Source organism: Euwallacea fornicatus, chromosome 33, assembly GCF_040115645.1.
Source record: "Euwallacea fornicatus isolate EFF26 chromosome 33, ASM4011564v1, whole genome shotgun sequence".
Taxonomy (NCBI): domain Eukaryota; kingdom Metazoa; phylum Arthropoda; class Insecta; order Coleoptera; family Curculionidae; genus Euwallacea; species Euwallacea fornicatus.
In genome coordinates this window covers 2,523,781-2,547,521 of record NC_089573.1, presented here as the reverse complement: position 1 = coordinate 2,547,521, position 23,741 = coordinate 2,523,781, and the positions used below count along the sequence as shown (strand labels likewise).

The 23,741-nt window shown below is 35.3% G+C and overlaps 1 protein-coding gene across 3 annotated transcripts in view; it reads left to right on the top strand.

Moving 5' to 3' along the window:
• Dscam3 (Down syndrome cell adhesion molecule 3) overlaps window positions 1-23,741 on the top strand; it is a 154,410-nt gene that overhangs the window by 80,421 nt on the left and 50,248 nt on the right. For all 3 annotated transcript variants that reach the window (XM_066299275.1, XM_066299276.1, XM_066299277.1), the window contains exons 11-15: window positions 987-1,138; window positions 22,334-22,489; window positions 22,547-22,809; window positions 23,202-23,337; window positions 23,411-23,530. In XM_066299275.1, the coding sequence (XP_066155372.1) occupies window positions 987-1,138; window positions 22,334-22,489; window positions 22,547-22,809; window positions 23,202-23,337; window positions 23,411-23,530 (827 nt within the window). The remainder of the gene's footprint in view (window positions 1-986; window positions 1,139-22,333; window positions 22,490-22,546; window positions 22,810-23,201; window positions 23,338-23,410; window positions 23,531-23,741) is intronic.

Genomic DNA, 23,741 nt, shown 5'->3' with positions numbered 1-23,741 from the left:
GTTAAACTTCAGCGCCTAATTGATGGTTTTAGTGCGGCATCAATTATTTTTGTAGAAACGTTTATGTAAAATGTTGATTTTTTAAATTTTGATTGAAAGTACCGAGACCATTCAACTTTATGAGGCTAAACAGAGCACAAGAGCACTTTTCATACTCGGCACCACTCTCGATTGATTATTTCAGTGGGGACATAACTAATTTGTTGAGATCTTTGGGGAGGAATAATTTACTGTCTTTATAGAAACATATACGAAATGGACATAAGATAATATCAATCACGAGAAATCATTAACATACTATGCTAAAATATGGAAAGTTCGCACAGTGGTGACAATTACGAATTTCGATCGACAAGTTTTATCAAATATTTTCCCGCGGGCATTGAATTTAAATTTCGACTGTATTTGAGTTTTAAATAATGCTCAAAACAGTATTTATGTCGGATGCTATCGTTTGGCAGACAACTCTAGAATTCCTCTCCTTCCATGTTAAACTGACAATCCTAGGAACGAAAGCTTTTACGAGGAGTCAATTGAAAAGCTAGCTTTTGTGTTTGGACCGCGTTAAATTGGATTTAGTTTCGACGACTCGCCGAGGAAGCCCCCGGGAATGGGGGCGATCTTTGCTTTTTCCTAGTTCAGTTCATTCCATTTTAAATTAGGCCGTAATCTGTTTTCCAAAATAAATTTTTTAATGGTTTTAATCGTAAGCGGGTTTAGGCATTATGACTTTTAATCGTGAGCAGAATAGAGAAAAGTTGCCACACTCAATACGGGGAGTATTTTAAAACGAATCCCAACTTCAGAAATTAAATTAAAGTGGTGGAGCTACATACTATCCTTGGGGAAAACCTACATTTTGTTTGCCCCTGCTCCGAAGGAATCAATTACGTTTTACTCTCTCGAACACATTTTTAGCTATTTTCATCCATGATAAAAGTAATTAAATTCAGTGCTTAATAATGTGAAGAGCCCTTTGCTTGCAGATATGCCATCAGCCAGTACTTGAATGACGCAGGCGACGTCATTGCACATCTTAATGTAACCAGCGTTAGAGTGGAAGATGGAGGATTATATACGTGTATGGCATCAAACGCTTTAGGAATTGTCGAACACTCTGCCAGGCTTAACGTGTATGGTATGTCATTAGTTAAGCAGGTTTCATTAATGAAAATCCCTATTTGCTCTTCAGCCCCTTACAGGATGAAGCGCAGTATTTTCACTGACGGATACTTTCGTTATTATGAATCTTAACATATATGTTTGTCAGAAAAGGTTCACGTAAATATGTTTTAAATAATCAGTCTCAACGCGAAAATCTAAATAATTTTATTTGATCCTATAAAATCTCGTCAGCTCAGCTCGTCACGAGTCAATTAAACGCAGGTGAAATTGGCAATATCAAAGGCAAGTATGTAGTGCTTGCCGGAAAATATTCTACCAGCGCCATCTGCCGTCCCCTTTTTACTGCAGCACAATTAAATCTTTTAAGCGTAAGTAACAACATTTAATGCGCTGGGCCGACCTATACAAAAGAGTGACGAAAATTCATGCAGGAAAAAATCTGAGTAGATGAAAGGCCATTACGGCTCTATACCTCGTTCCAAGTCTGTATTTAGTTGATTCGAGCACCTAGAAGACTGGCTTCGTTCGGGAAAAAAATAAAAAATCTCTTTATTTCGCGTGTTAGATTTTTTCTGTTATTATTCGCATTCATCTCCATTACTCTTAGCTACAGGTCGGCACTCTACATTAAGTTCTGCTGTTTACACGCGAAGATATGCTCCAGATCCAGGACGAAAAAAACAGGTGATAGGAAGTTTTGCTGCAGACTCTACATGCTTGCAGTTAATTTCACTTGCTTCTAATTGATTCCAGATAAATTGAACTGACGAGATCTTACAAGATCGAAACCGATTTTCGAGGTGTTCGAGTTAATCCAACGTAGAGGTGGAGTGAAACATAATAAGCCTTAATCTTCTGAAGTATTTTCTTTTTGGCAAAATTACGAACTCCCCAGACCGAGATATGTGTAGTATTGGTCCTAGTTTCAGATTTACAATTAAATCTCCCTCTTGTACATATATTAACACCGAGATCGAGACCTATATTATCTCGGTCTCATAGCCACAAATAGATTTTGGTTCTGGGTCTCAAGTTAATGATCTAGATTAGTCGCGTTGGCTTGCGAAGCTCCAGTATGAGCCTTAAACTATTATTGACTTTGTTCCAGTAAAGAGGAAACCCGATTTTGGACCAACGGAAACATTGTGGTTATTGTAGAATACGGTCGGGAGTCCGTGCAAATATCCATGACTGCTTTTGATTAAATTTACTGCCCATTGGAACAAACTTATTGACACAAAACAACGTTTTGCGTTTTTGCCAATTTTACATAAAAAAAATTTCATACCGTCTGTTAGCAGTTTGAAATTCGAAGAGAATGATACCCTATTCAAATGACAGAATGACGTCAAAATTGACAGTGACATCGTTCATTATATATTAAGAACCGTTTAAAATGCGTCAATTTGACGTTAACCGAATGCAAAATTGTTCGAATGACATTTCGAAAAGAACGGTCGTTTAATTTGGAAATAGTCACCGATTTTAATTATTATTTCGAAATAAGTATTCACCAGTTTCCGGCTGTGCTCTTTGCTATTATTATCGCAAAGATGTTTTGATACGTAATCCAGATGCTTATGCTAGCTGCCTAAACTCTATGTGTCAACCCTATAAGAAAACCTTCTGATTCAACTTTATATGTATTATTTCGATAATATTTTGTGCACCAAAAGGCTGTTTTTTCTCTGTTATTGAAATACCGCCAAAGTCGAAGAGCCCAGGATTTTCAACACAATGTATCTTTGCATACCCTTTGCTAGCCCTCGTATATAAACATCCATATTTCTATACGAAGGCTATCGATAGGCATGAGATATCAAAGTTAAAATTTTAAAATTAATTTTTTTATCATAGCACTTAAACCAAACTATTCAAATTCATGAACTAAGTTTCTGAGGGCTTGAAGATAATCAAAGAGTATTATATATATACAGGGTGGCCATTTAGTGCGGTCTCGGAAGATTACGGCTAAACAATGTAATATTTTGAATTTCTTTTTTTTGCGTTATATAGAACTGGATTATGGGTACATTCTAAAATTGTTTTCGTTTTATACAGGGTGTTCTAAATAAGTGAAAAATATCAAAGTTATGTTTTTTTAAATAGGACACCCCATATATTAATATCGTTTTAGATTTCTTGAGAAAAATAAATGTAAGTTTCATTAAGGTTTACTTGTCCTAAATCTTAAGGATTTCGAAATAATAAAGTTTTTTTTTAAAAATCATGCAATTTTAAAAACTTTGTTTTGAAGGAAGTTTAAACTGGAGTAAATCGAAATTCATACCAAAACTTATATATGAGACGTATTTTACGCCAGAATTATTAAAATTGAAATATCTCATACAGTGCGTCCAGAAAATGACATGAAACTTGCATTATTTTTGAAAGGAAATAACTTGCTTAATTTAAATAGAACACTCCATATTTTATTACTCGAAATAAGAGATAAACATATGGCTAATCAAAAATAAAATTTGCTACCTTTTCTTAAATCTTATTTTTCGAAGAAAACCTGTACATTTAGGTATAGGAAGGTGTAACGATTTTTGATTAGTCATATGTTTATCTCTTATTTCGAGTAATAAAATATGGAGTGTTCTATTTAAATTAAGCAAGTTATTTCCTTTCAAAAATAATGCAATTTTCATGTTATTTTTTGGGAGCACTGTATGAGATATTTCAATTTTAATAATTCTGGCGTAAAATACGTCTCATATATAAGTTTTGGTATGAATTTCGATTTACTTCAGTTTAAACTTCCTTCAAAACAAAGTTTTTAAAATTGCATGATTTTTTAAAAAAAACTTTATTATTTCAAAATCTTTAAGATTTAGGACAAGTAAACCTTAATGAAACTTACATTTATTTTTCTCAAGAAATCTAAAACGATATTAATATATGGGGTGTCCTATTTAAAAAAACATAACTTTGATATTTTTCACTTATTTAGAACACCCTGTATAAAACGAAAACAATTTTAGAATGTACCCATAATCCAGTTCTATATAACGCAAAAAAAAGAAATTCAAAATATTACATTGTTTAGCCGTAATCTTCCGAGACCGCACTAAATGGCCACCCTGTATATACAGCCTGTCCGGTTTTCGTTGGACAGTGGCTGTATCTCGGTAAATAGAGCAACTAGCAACTTCGGACAAAAAAAATTATTACTAATGTGACTATGAGAAATCTCTGGAAAATATGTTCAGCTTCGTGAAATCGCCGTAAGGGGGCGTAGTAGGGACGGTAGTTCCTTAAAATCGACAAATCTATACTAAGTCACTAGTTAAGTAGCACATTTTAATTTACTATCAATACGTCTACATCATTCTGAAACTTTTTTATTCGACACATAATTTTGTAACTCACATAATAAAAGTGGGGGAAGCCGATGAATCATTTTAAGTTCAAACTATCACATCTCTGTTTTTAATTATCCGATTTCAGTGATTCTGTACTTCATTGTAAGGGAATTATAAGCCCGAAAGGCGCATTTCAATTCAGTTATTTATCAATAAGTCAAAAACGAAAAAGAATATTGAAATGCGCCTTTCGGGAAAAGTGTAGGTTTTTTAAAGCTTTACAAGGTGAGCTTATGAAAATAATATAGTTTCATTTGATTTATTAAAGAAAAATGAAGAAAACCGCTATTACCTGAAAGAATGCCCTCTAGCGATTTTGTTCTGGACTATGGATTTTTGGTCAATGTGGATATTAAATCGGCTTATCACTCCCTTACAATGAAGTACAAAATCACTGAAATCGGATAATTGGAAACAGAGATGTGATAGTTTGAACTTAAAATGATTCATCGGCTTCCCCCGCTTTTATTATGTGAGTTACGAAATTGTGTGTCGAACAAAAAAGTTTCAAAATGATGTAATCTTATTGATAGTAAATTAAAATGTGCTACTTAACTAGTGACTTAGTATAGATTTGTCGATTTTAAGGACCTACCGTCCATACTACGCCCCCTTACGGCGATTTCACGAAGCTGAAAATATTTTCCAGAGATTTCCCCTAGTCACATTAGTAATAAATTTTTTTGTCCGAAGTTGCTAGTTGCTCTACTTACCGAGATACAGCCGCTGTCCAACGAAAACCGGACAGGCTGTATATACATATAGTTCACGATAGTCATTTAATTAATTTGTGCTATTTTTTCTGTGACCGTAATTTACTTTAGAATTTAACTCTTTTGTAACTAAAAAAGGGGTAATTACAATGATTTGAATTAGGAAATGCTCACAAGTCTCTAAACCGAATTTTAAAGAATAACCCGCAGGTTTACAAAGCTACGGTTAAAAATCGATTTTTAAACTTTACCACTATAACATTATATATTAGTGTATATTGTCCAATTGTCTGAATAAGCATTGAGGTAAATATGGCTTAATCGTTTTATTTTGATCCCAGCAACGTGTGGTAAAGCGCTGTAAACTTTTGTAGAATCTTTAGACATCCCCATACATTCAGAAGTTCAAAAGCATTTTTCTCGAAAGTGGTTTTTCACAGCGACATGGCTAGGAAATACCTTTTTTAAACAGAAACAGTAGATAAATACGTTTTTATGTTTAAAAGCGGATTTTAGATACGAGCAACATGAATAGTGTGTGGTGACTTCTGTGGTCAATGCAAAACTACTGGATAACAGTAGTAACAAATAAGAACCTGCAACATATCTTTAGGTCAGGTGAGGGCATCTTTAAGGGTGTTACCTAGTTAACTCTTATATTGTTCAATTATTTATTGAAGAATTCTTTCATTGCCGTCATCTTAATTTTTTTGAGCTGATAGCTTCTACAAAACAAATTTTTTTGGCTAGAGAAATGTAGAAACAGTGCGCTTTTGGTACGTGTAAATAGAGTGTCGAAAAATGTAATTTTCGTATTTTTTTACCTCTATGGCGAACTCTATTAAGCAAGACGAGGATAGAATCCATTACAGTAATTTAACAATTGCGGACCTCCATGGAGAACATGTAAAAGAAAGCACGCCTCATATGGAATGTTTTCCACTTATGATTAAGGTAAATTGTGACTTGTTTTCCAGTTCTGCTTTAAAAATGATAAGAAATGACAGTCAAATCAAAAAACAAATGACTGTCTTTAACTGTTAAATTTTAATTTCTTTACAAAAAATTTAAAGATTTACGATTATTTCTGCAAATTTGGAATAAAGTTAATTTTAAAAAATTCTAGTTTCTATGGCGGCACTCGATAAATTTTTTTGCACTTTTTATTTACGAGGTATTAAAGTCGATGAGGAACTTCGTGATAATAATTCTATTATATCAAAGCATTTGTTCGAATGCAAATTTTTTTATTAAGGCCTGTTCACACTTTTTAAAGAAATTTCATAATATAAGCTAATTGACGTAAATACACTCACCCACAAAAGTCTTGGTACGGCAGTTTACTGCATTAAAAGGTCCAAATATTTTCCATATGTGAAATCAAAACTTCAATTTATTTACATAGAAGGAATGTGTAATGTGTCTATACCAATAGCAATATTATAAATATTTAAAGAAACTCATACTTATTCTGATAAAAATCAAATGTCATTTTTTAACAATAAATGGATTCCACAAAAGTCTTGGTACAGGTAAAATATTTGAATTTTTATTAAAAAAAATAAGAATGTATTTGTTTATTTCTTTGCAGAAATACGACAAATAGTCGGTATCATTTATGTTATAGTCGTTAAAAGTTAAAAATATGGGTGGAACCAAGCTCAGTCAGGGTGAAAGAAAAATTGTTATTCGCTTAAATAAACAAGGAAAATCTTGCAGTGAAATTTCAAAAATTGTAAAAAGGAGTCGCTCTACTATTCAAAAAATAGTGAATCGTTTCAAATATCACAATAGAATTAATAACAAACCAAGAACTGGACGCCCAAAAAAATTAACGGAACGTGAAACAAGATACATTTTTAATGAAATCAAGAAGGACCCGAAGAAAAGGTCGTCGAACGCTTCATAGAAGAGAGTATAAAGGCTGTAGTGCGCGAAAAAGACCTTATGTAAGTGCCGTAAATAGAAAGAAGCGCGTTGAATTTGCCGAAAAATACAGAACGATCGAAAGCGAATTTTGGAAAAAAGTTATTTGATCAGACGAGAGCAAATTTAATCTTTTTGGACCAGACGGACGAAGAAAAGTGTGGAGAAAACCAGGGGAAGCTTTTAATCAAAAAAATACAATTCCAATCGTAAAGAATGGAGGAGATGGACTAATGGTCTGTGGTTGAATGTCATCTTTTGGTATAGGCAATTTAGTAATAATTCATGAGATCATAAACCAACAAGTATACCTGAACATATTAAAGGCAAATTTGAAACAAAGTGCGGAAAAATTGGGGTTGGCAGAAAATGTTTACCTCCAGCAAGATGACGACCCTAAACATAAGTCTTAAACGGTACGCCAGTGGTTGATATACAATACTCTGCATCTACTAGAAACACCTCCACAAAGTCCCGACCTTAACCCAATTGAACATTTATGGGACCATTTGGAAAAACAAATTAGAAAACATATAATTCATAATAAAGAAGATTTAAAATGGGTTATCTTGGAAGAATGGTCGCAAATGTCCAATGAGGTCATGAGAAAGTTGGTTCGATCAATGCCACATCGTTTGGTGGAAGTCCTTAAACAAATAGGGTACTCCACTCGGTATTAATTTTTTTCTTTTATTTACGAATAATAGCGAGTGTTTTACCTGTACCAAGTCTTTTGTGGAATCCATTTATTGTTAGAAAATGACATTTGATTTTTATCAGAATAAGTATGAGTTTTTGTAAATGTTTATAATATTGCTATTGGTATAGACACATTATACATTGCTTCTATGTAAATAAATTGAAGTTTTGATTTCACATATGGAAAATATCAGGAATTTTTGATGCAGTAACGTGCTGTACCGTGACTTTTGCGGGCGAGTGTATACAGGGTGAGTCTTAAGTAATGGGACACAGAGCAACGATTTCGTTTGGAGTTTAAATAAATATATCAATAGAAGACCAACTACGGTATTAAATTGTTTTCATATTATCTTTGTGCTTTTTTAACAATACGAAAAAATTACGTTGTCACATGTCAACAAGTAGAAAAAATGGAAATTTAAGTTATTTAATTGAATTTCTCGAAAACCGTTGCTTCTAGCGACACCAATAAGGTATAACTCTTTTAACTAGAAAAGGTAGGGGAACAAATTTTATGAGGACAAAATGACATACGCCGTGGCACAAAAAAGTTTAAATGGCTTAAATGACTCCTAATTGTCGATTGTGGCGCCCTCTAGAAGATACACCGAAATCGTCGATAAATTTGAATTGATCATCTCCAAAAACCGCTATACAGGGTGAGTCGGGAGGATCGTGCCAAACTTCAGGAGCGTGTTGTACGTGAAAAATAAATTTAAAAAACCGCAAATGTTGTTATCCGATTTTCGTTTGTTTACAAGTTATAGCGTAAATAAAATTAAAACATAAAATTTAAAAAAATTATAAATTTCATAAGAAATTCCATAAATTAACGTTTGGATATCATAGTAAATGTTCAAAAATGTTGCCATTAACTTCTAAACATTTTCGGCTTCGTCTATGAAGAGCATTCGTTGCGCTCCTGATGGTTTCATGTCTTTCTTTAATGGCAGCTGCAGCATTTCTAATGCGTTGAATTAGTGCATCTTGAGTGTCCACTTTTACTCTGTACACTTCAGTTTTAAACCAACCCAACAAACAATAGTCTAGTGGTGTTAAGTCTGGAGACCTTGGAGGCCAACTCATAGGGCCACCACGACCAATCCAACGTCCAAGAAACGTTTCGTCTAAATGTTGCTTAACCTTTATGTTTTAATTTTATTTACGCTATAACTTGTAAACAAACGAAAATCGGATAACAACATTTGAGTTTTTTTACATTTATTTTTCATGTACAACACGCTCCTGAAGTTTGGCACGATCCTCCGGACTCGCCCTGTATAATAGAAATTTCGTGAAATTAGCCCGAACTGTTCCAGAGATATTAAAGAAAATTTGATTTAATTTTTCATCTTTGGCACCCTGTATCTCAGTTATTATCAACTTTTGGTATAACATAAATTTAGCTATATTGTATTATTTTTGTGTCATAAATCCATCATTGCTCTGTGTCCCATTATTTAAGACTCACCCTGTATAAACTTGTAAGCAAAACCAACCTATAATGGCTACATATACAAAATAGCTATTACGAATCCTCGCACAAGCAGATATTAATATTCCAACCCGAACTTCGAAACCTAGAAGAGGGTGATAAAAAGCATTTTTTATATCGATAAATTGTTGAGTTATAATTTTCAGTCAAATTATTGTGAGCAACGTGATATCTCTTCCAGAAAAAGTCGAAATTGTGTTGAGTTGGGGAGAAAATTCAAAGGAAAGTTCGATTTTTAATGGCCAACATCCAGCAAGAAAAATGCAGCAATCAATTACTAGGTCACTAGGTTAATCGCTAAATTTAATTTCACTGGTTCGGCAGATGATAATTTCAAAATGCCTCAGGCGACAAGAAAAAAATCTGAAAATGTTGAATTACAAGTATGTGGTCAACATCAAAAGAACAAGTGTTGTGTCAAAAGAACAGGTGTTAAACGCATTTTACATGGAAAAAATTCCATCCATACAATGCAAAAATTTATAAATATCTTGCAAAAACGTGATTTCGCCATGAGACTGTTTTTTTCTTTTTTACTTGAAGGTAAGCAAGAAGAAAGCCTCAAGTTTTCTTATCAAATATTATAGAGAGACGAAGGCTGCTTCATATCTAATGGAGTGATGAGCTTACGACATTGTACCCGGTGGTCCCAAGAAAATCCGCATTTTATTATTGAGCAATATTCAAATCGCTCGAGTCAATATTCGTTCATACCAAATATATGTTGCAGTTTATTAGATAATCAAATCATCGTTGCTGAATTTTTAACCAGAACTTGAATGTTGAATTAATAAAAACGATAAATTAAAAAAGGACTTTTTGTAGCACCAATGTGACGTAAGTCGAGGTACGTTAGCCTTCAAGAGACGTTCTGGGGTAGAATATTTGGACAAAACATAGAGCAATTCTGGGCCCCCAAGTTAGTTGTTTTGCTTGACTTTTTTATTGGGGGTATTTAAAACGTAAAGTTTATAAATAAATAACTGTTGGCGATGCCGATTAGTTTGAAGGTTGTTCGAGAATGTGTTTTAAACATAAGTCTGCAAGCCATCAAGAATTCATTGACAGAGGTTTCTTCTTTCGTTTCGAACGGCTCTCGCTCGTTTCTCGAACAACGCTATATTGAACGGGATGGAAAGCACAGAGGAACGTAATATTTTTTTCTTTTTAGCAATTGCCGATAAGAAAATATTTTTGTTCTATTATGTCCAACGTTATGTCATTAATCGAATTTCCATAACAATACTGGGTGTCCATTTAATAGCTCCGCAGTCTCCTATGAGGTTATTGGTGATTTCAGAAACAAATCAATTATGGGGATCCCCACTGGCCCGCAATAGTCTTGGTACCCTTCCATCAAACGTACAGTTAGGTGCAGAACTGAGTAAATACTCAGAAAATTCGTATTAATGGTGGCATAAACAAAATATCTAACAAGTATTCAAAGGAAGGCTTTTATTTTCAAAAAGTACATTAACATTAACATTAAAACCATACAAAACATTTGCCGAAAATAAATGGGGTACATCAAATAATCCTAAATAACATTGGTTCAGTTTTGCTCCACTAATATTAACATTGAACACTTTGGTCGACATTGACACTAACATTTGGTCCAGAGACCTTTAGCTTTTTTAACAGCTAGTAGACGTCTTGGCATGCTTTTTGTTAGTGTTTCACAGAAATCACGTGGAATTTGGTCCCATACTTCTTCTATTCTCTCCCATAAAACTTTAAGTGAAGATGGTGGCGAATCGTAGTCGTTGACCAGATGATATTTCACGTAAGCCCATAGATTCTCAATGGGATTTAGGTCGGGACTCTGTGCCGGCCACTACAAAACCTGAAATTTTTGGGTACCCAACCATTCCTTCACAGATTTTGCGGTATGCTTGGGGTCGTTGTCTTGTTGGAAAATTACTTTGCTAGTTGGATAAGGCATATTATTAACAGTATCTATTGGGTGATCATTTAAAATGGCTTTATAGATGTGCTGGTTCATTTTCTCATCTATTTTCTTCAATGGTCCAACCCCATATCCCGATATACAGCCCCAAGCTTTAATATTTCCTCCCCCATGTTTCACCGTCAGAATGAAATCTTTTAGTTTCATGGATTCTCCCTCTCGTTTCCAGCTCCAATGTCGACCATCTGTTGCATATCTGTTAACTTTAGTTTCATCAGACCAAATAACCTTCATCCAATCCTTCTCGGTCCATGCCTCATATCTTTTTACAAAATCTAGTCGTGCCTTAATATTCTTCTTAGAAAGTAGGGGTTTCTTCTTCTACTCCACAGCAACAAATTTGGACTGACGTAAAGCTCGTTGGACTGTCCATTTGCTCACCGATTTCCCAGTATCCCCTCGCAGCAACACGGCTGCTTTGGAGGCCGAAGAGGCTTCATCACTGCCCAAATATCTAATTACTCTTCTAGTATCTTGCGCAGACATCTTTTTTGGTTGGCCACCTTTATTTATTTTTAAGGAAATTTTGCACTTATTTTTTACCCTTTGTACTGTGGATTGACTTATGTTTAATTGAAATGCGATTTCCCGTGTGGATCTTCCATCAATCAGTGATTTTTCAATTAATTTTCTTTGAAACTTTGAAATCGGCTTCATTGTTTAAAGATTTTGAATTATGATGTTTATTAACGGAGGATATGCCATTAAATGGTTCGTACTCGTCTATATTAGCTGTTGAAAAAGCTAAAGGTCTCTGGACCAAATGTTAGTGTCAATGTCGACCAAAGTGTTCAATGTTAACATTAGTGGAGCAAAACTGAACCAATGTTATTTAGGATTATTTGATGTACCCCATTTATTTTCGGCAAATGTTTTGTATGGTTTTAATGTTAATGTTAATGTACTTTATGAAAATAAAAGCCTTCCTTTGAATACTTGTTAGATATTTTGTTTATGCCACCACTAATACGAATTTTCTGAGTATTGACTCAGTTCTGCACCTAACTGTATATTATTGCCTATTTATTTTTAACAACTAGTATAATTTTTATTTACACTTTACATATTAATTCATACACTACTGCTACATTAAACAATATAACTAATTAAAGATATAATAATCGACATGTTAAGAAAAAAATACATTTTCGTCCGGCGGGCAAAATACAACCTCGCAGAAGTCTTGGTACCTATAACAGAATAAAGTTATATTTATGGTACATATAATTATTAGTACCCTGTTGGGTACCCCTTTAAATTTATAACTTGTAATAGCCTATTTGGCATTGAATGAACAAGTTTTTTTGTTACATCAGCGGTTATCTTAGGCCATTCCTCCAAAATAATCCGTTTTAGACATTCTTTATTTTGAATATGGTGCTGACGAATTTTAGACTCTCAAACACTCCATAAATGTTCAATCGGGTTTAAGTCTGGACTCTGAGGAGGTGTTTCCAACAAATGAGGGGTATTATACAGGGTTCGCCATTACTCCGGCCTTGGTTCCTGGTGTCTTTGTATAAATATCAATATGAAATGTTTAGTACAGTACTAATTTGTATCGGAAAGCTGCATGATTTAATAATATTTTTGTTTATACAGAGTGTTCCGTTTGCGCTGGGCGGCATAAAGTTATAATTTTTTAAATAGCAACCCATAATTTTTTTATGCCATTTGATGAAACCTTAATTTAGAAGGAAAATGCATTAAACATTTTTTAAATTGGTTGCGGCGTTGCCATATTAGAGATTTTCTTTTTTTAATGCAGCATCAAAAAAAAATTATTACAAAACTTGTGTTTTTTGAAATTTGTTGTTGTAAAGTAGTAAATGAAACTCAGAGGTACTTAAAAACTTTAAAACATTTTTTTAATGCACCATACTTTTTTTGTATAAAAGCGCTAATTTGCAAATTTTACAAATTGCTGAAACTCGTTTTTTTTTTAATGGTACCCATGATTTTTTTCAAGTCTTTCTAATGTAGTTTTTAATTCTCTATTAATTTGCAATAACATCTTTTCATCTAACATTTACAGTTATGAAGATATTTACAAAATTTCAATCGAATTGCAACAGGCATTATCATAATCTAACAGATTTATTCTAGTAGGCTTTGCTTCTATTTAACAAAAGCATAAATTACTTATTTTATTTAGTTGTCATATTACATGCCACTACCTTCTAATATGGCAACGCCGCAACCAATTTAAAAAATGTTTAATGTATTTTCCTTCTAAATTAAGATTTCGTCAAATGGCATAAAAAAATTATGGGTTGCTATTTAAAAATTATAACTTTATGCTGCCCAGCGCAAACGGAACACTCTGTATAAACAAAAATATTATTAAATCATGCAGCTTTCCGATACAAATTAGTACTGTACTAAACATTGCATATTGATATTTATACAAAGACACCAGGAACCAAGGCCAGAGTAATGGCGAACCCTGTATATAAGTCATTGACGTACATTGTAGGCCTTATGTTTGGGGTCGTTGTCTTGCTGGAAGTAAACATCCTCAGCAAGCCCTAACTCTTGGGCACTTTGCTTTAAATTTGTCTTTAAAATGTTGAGATACACTTTATGATCCATGATTCCCTCTATTATATCAATATTACCCACTCCAGCTGCTGACATACAACCCCAAACCATGACACCGCCACCTCCATGTTTCTCGGTTTTCATAGTGTTGCTTGGACTCAATGCCGTATTTGACTTCCGCCACACTTTTATGCATCCATCAGATTCAAAAATATTAAATCGATTTTCGTCTGACCAAATCACTTTATCCCAGAAGTCAGGAGAAGAATTTTTGTACTCCTGAGCAAATTTCAATCTCTTCAACCTATTCTGCTTACCAACATATAGCTTCTTGCGAGGAGTACAACTTTCAAGACCACCTCGATGTAATACTCGACGAATTGTGTCTTCATGCCCTATTTTTCCATATTGTTGCTGCAACTCACCAGCAATTTTTGGAGCACTTTGTTTGGGATTATGTTTGCCTTCCATGAGTATCCATCTTTCCTCTCGTTGCGTTAACTTCCGTAGGCGAACCGTTCGGACTTTATTTTGAATTCTTCCTTCAGTATTATGTCGATTGATCGCTTTTTGAATTGTGGATTTACTTCTTTTCAAAATATTTCCAATTTCAGTATGGGATTTTCCTTCTTTATGCAAATTTATTGCATTTTGCGTTCACTAATATTTGATTCTGTTCGTGCCATTTTAAAATTAACAGAAGTAAACTTGAACTGATAACAAATTTGATTTCAATATACTACGTACGTATTTAGACCTACCTTGGCTGTTCTTTCTTTTTTTTTACAATATCATCGAAAATAAAAATAAAAAATCACTAAACTAAGACACCTCGAAAACCCGTTACACAACCCACCCAACCAATTACTGTATGAACGCACAAACATGATAAGAATAACAGAAAGACTACGACAACTACAGAACGGATGGAAAAAGAACATCAACAACTCAACTATACTGAGCCCACTTTGCTTAACGAGACAGATAAGACAATCCCGCCTCTTTTTCCCTTCGAGCACCCTTTGGGAGCACTTCCAGATGTAATGTGATAGTAGTTAGTCACCAAAAGATTACCATTGTACCACAGGCAGAAAGACCTAACAGGTCGATAGCTTGTTTCTGAGGAAATAAAGATTGTTTATATACAAGGTGAGTCGGGAGGATCGTGCCAAACTTCAGGATCGTGTTGTACATGAAAAATAAATGTAAAAAAACTCAAATGTTGTTATCCGATTTTCGTTTGTTTACAAGTTATAGCGTAAATAAAATTAAAACATAAAGGTTAAGCAACATTTAGACGAAACGTTTCTTGGACGTTGAATTGGTCGTGGTGGACCAATTAGTTGGCCTCCAAGGTCTCCAGACTTAACACCACTAGAGTATTGTTTGTGGGGTTGGTTTAAAACTGAAGTGTACAGAGTAAAAGTGGACACTCAAGATGCAGTAATTCAACGCATTAGAAATGCTGCAGCTGCCATTAAAGAAAGACATGAAACCATCAGGAGCGCAACGAATGCTCTTCATAGACGAAGCCGAAAATGTTTAGAAGTTAATGGCAACATTTTTGAACATTTACTATGATATCCAAACGTTCAATTATGGAATTTCTTATGAAATTTATAATTTTTTTAAATTTTATGTTTTAATTTTATTTACGCTATAACTTGTAAACAAACGAAAATCGGATAACAACATTTGCGGTTTTTTAATTTATTTTTCATGTACAACACGCTCCTGAAGTTTGGCACGATCCTCCCGACTCACCCTGTATATATATATAAAAATAAATATAAACATACTTTTACGTGTACCAAGACTTCTGCGAGGTTGTATTTTGCCTGCCAGACGAAAATGTATTTTTTTTCTTAACATGTCGATAATTATATCTTTAATTAGTTATATTGTTTAATGTAGCAGTAGTGTATGAATTAATATGTAAAGTGTAAATAAAAATTATACTATTTAATAAAAAGAAATAGGCAATAATATACGTTTTGATGGAAGGGTACCAAGACTATTGCGGGCCAGTGTACATGAGGCTAATGAAGACATCTTAAAGGTAGTGCCAATCCTACAAGGTGTGCCAGAAAAGCTGAACGTCATAAAATAATACCTTTTTAAATGGGCCTGCCTGCATTTCTTTCACCTAATAGAATCCTCTCTTGAGTCCATGGTAATTCCTAGACTTTTTTTCCCTGGGACGCATTAACTCGAAGCTATGACTCTAAAAGAAATTTTAGACATTTGCAGTGCCTCAAACAATTAATGCCATATTTAGCTTAAGTCACATTTTGATTACTTTAGGAAGGACTTTCGTGTAAGGTCACCTTAATACGTACGAATTCTCGTTTCGCCAAAAATACTTACAGGCTGTTCACGATAGCAACTTTAACTCTAATCTTGTCGACTCTAATTTTCTTGATTTTTTTCAAATAGGAAGGTATGTTTTTTATGACGTAGGAGGAAAGAAACTTCAATTTTCTTCATCTTGGTACACGATAATGTTTATTTATCGTAAATCTCAATGGAATTATTAATAGTTTCAGCAAAACCTGTATTCATGGTTAAGTGCCTGAGTGTTATTTACGCCCTGCCATGGTTTAGATGTTCTTTTGTTTTAACTTTTTGCAGCTAATTTAGGATCTTTCGTTCCTTTGAAATTTGTTTATTTTAAAACTGCCCTTCAAAATTAAGTATCATCAACAAGAACGCATTAACATGATTCATGTATTCGGTTCATGTGATGGGAATTGTTTATTGGCATTTCGGCACAACGATTCCTAATAGATAACGTCCTAATGTAGATAGCCTAGAGAGTCTAAAGTAGCGCTCCGAACGGTCAGGGAGTATAAATTATGAAAGGTCGAAAGAAGGGCGTCTTAGGAGAAGAAAATGGACTGGACATCAATTTATAAATAGTAGAAAACCCAAGCTTTAGCGTGAAAGACATTAGTCAGGAGGTCAATAAGTTGTCAAAACTTAAAGCAAAAAGACATCAAAATCATGGTAACGCATGCGACACACAAATGCGCAGACGCATGGACGTAAATGCTAGTTTTCTTGAAATAAATAATAATTTCATTAATATTTAAGATAAACGTGACATTATTTTGTATCAAAATTTAAGGTGCAAAGGTGGAAATGAAAGTTGTTATTATAGACACCTTTTATGGGTTTTTGGCTAAATGAGTATTCGTGCCTACTGTTGGGAAAATACCCAACATCTTCATTAATAAACTTCTTTTTATGTTGCCAACGTAAACCCTTATTAATCACCCTTAAGGGCAGTGTTTACATTAGTCAACTGCATACACATTCCACACTCTTCCCACGCTCATAACTCTTCTCACCCATCACTTGTCTCACACCTTCATGGCACCGTATTGATAAGCAATTCTTAGTCCTCAGCACTAATAATTCGCATTAATCGGTATGACTATGAGGTGGTAAAAATATAAATGGATATCATAAGGTTCACATTCGTTGGAAAAATTGAGATTTGGATCAGTCTCATAGAATCTCTCACACAACACGCAACGCCTTCTCAACATATCTCCTATTCTCTTTTTAACTCCTACAGTCTTAGTAGGATCTCAATACTGCTCTCAATTCATATATCATTTGTCCTGTTCAAGGAAAACTCCCAATCGTCAAAGTTTCTTAACAATCGGTGATCGCTTGTGTTTTTCTAGTTTGCTCTAATTTTACAATTTGTTATGACTTTTGTCCCTTGTACAGTGGTATTGAAAATTTAGTGAGACAAATAGAAGTGTGTTTTGTTCTGCATCGGTTCAGCGCCAAATAAGCTGTGGTCCTTCGAACAAAATTAAAATCTACGCAAAACAGATACAGTTCACCTCGGCACTGCCGACCAACTGTGCCCCCCTTGTGTCTGGGGTGAGACAGCAAAAAAAACGCGAACTTGCCCTGTTGAGGGACTCCTTCGATAAATGAAACCACGACCACGACACTTTGTTTCAAATAAAATGAACCGTATTTAATTTGCACTTATATCAAATAAGGAAAGAGTTTTGGTCTAAGTAGGAAGAGGAAGAATGCTTAATTGGACGGGTTGTACACTATGATTCGGATCACATCCCGACACCGACGAAGTTTCCACACGAAGAAGCGAAAAAGAAGAGAGTAAAAATTACTTCGATTGTCCCTTAAGTACTAATCCCGAGGAATTCCAACCAGGGGCGCACCACCACCAAGAACCCTTACGAGCTATGGCTACGCCGGGTCCCATAACTCGCGGCCATCTGGGGAATATCTATATTAGTCGCTTTTCTGGGAATGTCGCAGGTCCAACAAATTGACCATCGCAGCAATAGTCCCGACCAAGAAAGCTTCCTTTGACTAGCAGCATATTCTCTAGCCGAAACGTACCCTTAGTTTTGGCCCGATGGGCCATGTGGTCTGGCACCCAGATGGTATTCTCGGAATAAGTATCGCCACACATGGGCGTGACTTAAAGGATAAAATACAAATACATGACAAAAACAAAATTAACAACATTAAACAAAAAAACAAAAGACAATAACTTAAAGTCCCTAACATGCCCCGTACACCTACTAAGGTGATCTCACGTCAGAATCTATTCTAAAACTGTCAAAATTTAACTAAAGTTAGCTGCGATTTTAGGTTGTCTATGAGGCACTGCAACTGCCTAAAAATTCTTTTTAAACATCGGTAGCTTTGAATCACTGCAACCCAGAGCAAAAAAATCTAGGGACTAACATGGGATCGAGAAAAGATCATATCACGAGAGAAAAAACGCAGTTGATCCTATTTTAAAAAATGACACTTTATGTCGCCCTGTTTTTCGGGACACCCTGTAGTCGTCAATAATTTCAAAAGTTTCCTGCATTATCCTCACCTATATTTCCATAATGTTTTTTTTCTAAAATCGCGAGTAAACTCATAGGAGCCGGATGGGCTGTTAAATGGACCCTCGGTGTATGTTTTTGATAAGGGTGAACTATTGCTTTGAGATGAGCGAATGATTGAAAGGAGTGATTGTTGTAAAATTGCCAATCGATTTGATTAGTTCAGAAATACGAAAGTATTTTCGGCAAAAATTGATCTACGTATGGAAAGTGAGGAATCAAAAACGTCTTTGCTTTGTAGTTTTTCCAAACTTTTTGAGATAATAATAATTTTTTTTTTGTTATAAACAATCATTTATTTTGGACCAAAATTGTGCGACAAAGTCAAAATTAGCTAAGTTTAGAGGTAAAAAAAGATCTTATGTCATGCATAAGTATACAGGGTGTTTCCTAAGTACGGTACATAACTTCGGGAGCGTATTCTACAGCTAAAATGAAGGTAATTTTGTTATATAAACGATATCCCAAAAATGTGTGGCATACCTTGTTTAGGTCATTGATTGAATTCGTTTACCTAAAACTTCCGTACCAGTAAATGGTTCTCCTATAATAATGTCGACAGGTAGTTTGTTTATAGGTATTTTGTTGCTAAGGTAGTTTTATCTTAAGCTTTAGCGAACCGCCATTTATTATTGTATTTTTTATATTTTTAGAATGGTCAGTGTGTGTCGATAATTTAGATACATTAAGTCTTGCAGAAAACAAAAATTAGTTATCAATAAACTCTCTCATCTTCAACATCTTTCAATATAAAAGATCGTCCCGTTGGTACATGTTACGACAAATGCTTCGTTGCAGAAATACAGGGTGTGAAAATTTCTTTCAAAAATTACAATTTTTTAAATGTTTCCTAAACTACTTTAGGCATTCTAATGAAATTTTGCAGGGTTTGAGAGTTAGCAACGGTGCGTATTTCCCGCTAAAAACAGTGGCTGTTGCGTAACCAGTGGCGTGCGGGCAGGATAATTGCTGGATATTTTAATGGAATTTAATGGAAATTCTTTTCCAATATTTTGTTCCTTTTTTAATTATTTGTTCGATTTGGAAGAAAAAACGTCTCCTGACTTTTTTTCGCAGGACGCACCGTTTTCGAGTAAATAAATAAAAAACATTGTAGCTAAATCTTTTCATTCTTTTTTATTATTTTTAAGAGAAGAAATACTTGTATCAAGATATGAATTTTTTTGTTGTGTATTTGCCTGGTTTATTAAAATTTCATTAAAATGCCTAAAGTAGTTTCGGAAACATTTAAAAAATTGTAATTTTTGAAAAAAAATTTCACACCCTGCATTTCTGCAACGGACCACTTTTAGGATATACATTGACTTTCAAAAAAACCGCAACACCGAGAAGAACGCACTGTATGTATTTGAAATTTTGGTATGATTTCAGACTTGTAAAGAGAAAAAAATGATAAAAATTTCAAGTTCGTATTTTAATACGATATGAAGTTTTTCTTTACTTTTTCATCTGTGACGATCGTTCTTTTTGCAAATTTTTTTACAGGCGGATAGCGATAAAGGTACTATTGTTAGTACCATATTGAATGTGCGGTAGTGCAAAATGCCTCGTGTACGTCAAAATGCAGTTTATCGGCAGTTAACTCCCTTTGAAGGGGGAAGAATTGTTGGTATGCATGAGGCAGGTATACCTTGCCACGAAATTGCACGTAGATTGGATCGAAACGCATCAACAGTGCTAAAAGCTTGGAGAGATTGGTCTAACGAAGGGTCAGTAAATCGTCATCGTGGTAGTGGCCGTCCAAGAATGACGAAGCGACGCGAAGACCGGCGACTTCGTCGTCCAGCGACAGGCGCCCCGTTTGAAACAATTCCGTCTCTTGGTGCTAACTGGATAGCCACCCTAAATCGAAGGGTCTCCCTTAGTACGATGTATCGCAGAATTCGAAGATTTGGACTAAATTCATATCGTCCTATGGGTCGGTTTCCATTATTACGAAACCACAGGGTGGCCCTACTGGAGTGGGGTCGTCTGAGAGTGCAATGGGTGGATGAGTGGAGAAGAATCGTGTTCAGTGATGAGAGCCGATTTTGTTTATGGAGATCTGATGGACGGTTATGTGTTAAAAGGCGTAGAGGAGAGCGATTAAATTTGGACTTTTTGGAAAGGCGTCATTCTGGTTTAACACCAGGTGTCATGGTTTGGGGTGTCATCCAGTATGGTAGTCGGTCTCCTCTTGTTTTCATTTATGATAGATTAAATGCTCAGAGGTACATTAATAGTGTCTTAGAACCGAGTCTTGTACCATACATGCACGACCATCCTGGAAGCACATTTTAACAAGATAATGCGCAACCACATGTAGCCAACAATACTTTGAGGTATTTGGAAGCTGAAAATTTGGATACTTCGCCTTGGCCAGCTCGGTCTCCAGATTTGTCCCCAATAGAGCGCGTATGGGATATAATGGGTCGGAGACTTCAACGTTTAGCTCGCCCTCCGGAGACCATAGATGAACTCCGCGAGCAGGTGCAGATTGCCTGGGATACAATAACACAGGAAGATATTGAGAATTTAATTTTAAGCGTGCCACGTCGCTTACAGGAATGCATTAATTTAAGAGGAGATACCACCCATTATTAAATTATTATTAAATTTTTTCACTTATTCACAATAACTTTCTTTTGACATTTCAATCGTTTTTATCCATTACCCGACCCAACGTAATGCCAGAATTTCAAACGTGTACGATGTGTTCTTCTTGGTGTTGCGGCTTTTTTGAAAGTCAGTGTGGTTTATTCATCAAAATTACCTTTATTTTAGCTGTAGAACACGCTCCCGAAGCTTTGCACCGTACTTCGGAAACACCCTGTATGTGACTTCGTGTATAGAAAAAAAATACAAAGGAATATTTTTAAATTGAACTTACGCAAATGAGCAGCTGCGAATAATGCGGTAATGGGGAGTACGACCGCGGAAAAGATACCACAGTGCAGATTTTCAAGTCGTAAGTCCAAACGCGGTGACCATCAAGCTGCGGAACAAGGTCTTCTGAGGTGTTTACTTGAAACGGTTCAGGTAAACACCTCGGAAACCGTACGAACTGTGAAGAACACATTTTTTTTGTTTGTTTAAATACCAGCAATAAGCAACATATCCGTTGGTGCAAATATAGCGACTGATCCTGTAAGTTAACAACAAAATGTTGAAAATCCTTTCTTCGCGTACGAGGGGAATTTCTTTTCTGAGAAGAAATGCATAATTCAATGCAATCAAATGCTGGCGGTGTGTGTAAAAACGGCTGACTGATTATTGTGGTGGAAAGCTCGCTATAAAATTCGAGTAGAATGTGTTCAATATGTTTTATTCATCGCCACTCACTGTATTCCCTTTTTAGAGACGATCTTTAAAGCGCTGAATACTAGATAAGATATTGACGGTGCAAAGAGAAACGAAATTTCAACGGACGCAAGGGGAGAATTTTATTGTAAAATTTATTAAAATTGCTCGCCCTGCTATTCTTGGCAGATGACTTGTCACAGCGTTGAAAACATTTTCGATTCTTGATGCGACTTCGTGTCTGCTCTTTTATGGCAAAGAACATTAGAAGTCACGTTTGTTTGCAAAACGTAAAAATGTCACCGTAGGGTCCCCATTTATCCGATCTATCGGCCCAACGAAAGCCGTAGCGGGAAGCGACGCAATAATACATTGTCCCTATTCGGGATATCCCATAAAGTCTGTGCGATGGGAGAGGCATGGGCAGGAGCTCCCACAAGACGTGAGGCATCGCTTAGAAGAAGGTTCAAATCCCTTTATTCGGACCGGGAAGGAGCAAATAAACGTGTTCGCTATTGCAGGTGGGGCTTTAAAAATAATGAAAGTTGACCAAAATACGGACAAAGGTTTTTACACGTGTTTCGTGTCAAACAAAGAAGGGCACGTAGCGCGGAAGGAAATTCAGCTGGTTGTTAATGCCCCCCCGGTAATGGAACCTTTCAATTTCCCGACCAGCATACAGGAAGGGGGAAGAGCCCAAGTAACATGCAGCGTGACAGCTGGAGATTTGCCAATTCACTTTTTCTGGTACAAAGACGAGGAACCCATTTCAGCGTCGTTAGAGGTCAGTTACCAAATCATGCCTTGTCCCGAATTATTTACTGTAAACTGGGAACGCTTTAGTGGCACCCATAAAAGTTTTTATTTCGGATCTAACAAGAATCTTTATTGTTTCTGCGGAATTTATACCCCTTGCCATTAAAACCATCGCCGGTTCAATTGCTTTTAAAATAAATGCACCCAACGCCTGGGAGTAAAATGATAAATTAATATACTTAGGGATGAACTTCATCCCAAAGAAAGCTATAAATAAATCAGAAAACTTTGTAACTGGGGAAAATTATTATTTCTTGGGAGATGTTACTGCGTTAATGTTTTCCGCGTTTTCCTTCCCCAAATTTCCATATACAGGTCATTAAAAAAAAAAAACACAAAGAGAAATCGTTTTTTTTTCAGGTCGAGGAAATTCAAGCTGCTTTTTATAGTATTTTAGTTTTCAAAAACGTGAACTCGAAACATACGGGAGCTTATACCTGTGTGGCCAGCAACTCTGCTGCCAAAGTGAACTACACTGCCCAACTCATGGTAAAAGGTAATTTTAGTCGAACTGCGAAGTAAGCAAATCACAAAATATTCTCAGCGAAAAATCGTACTTTTCTTATTAGTTGCTCCACAATGGACTATAGAGCCACAAGATATTTCCGCATTACTCGGCAATTCAGTACTTATCCAGTGTTTGGCTAAAGGCTTTCCCGAACCCACGATATCTTGGCTAAAAGGATATGGTAAATATATTTGTGAAGCAGCTCAATACATCGATAGAAATAGTCCACCGACGTTTCCTATCTTGTATCGAGTCTAATCCTACTTTATAGATATTTTTTTGAGGAACTTTCCCTCCACTGTAAACATTTTTATTTTTTTAGTCGAAATATACGAGATACCCCAGATTTTAGTTCAGAGAACAAAGAACGGTTTAAACGCAAACTTATAAAA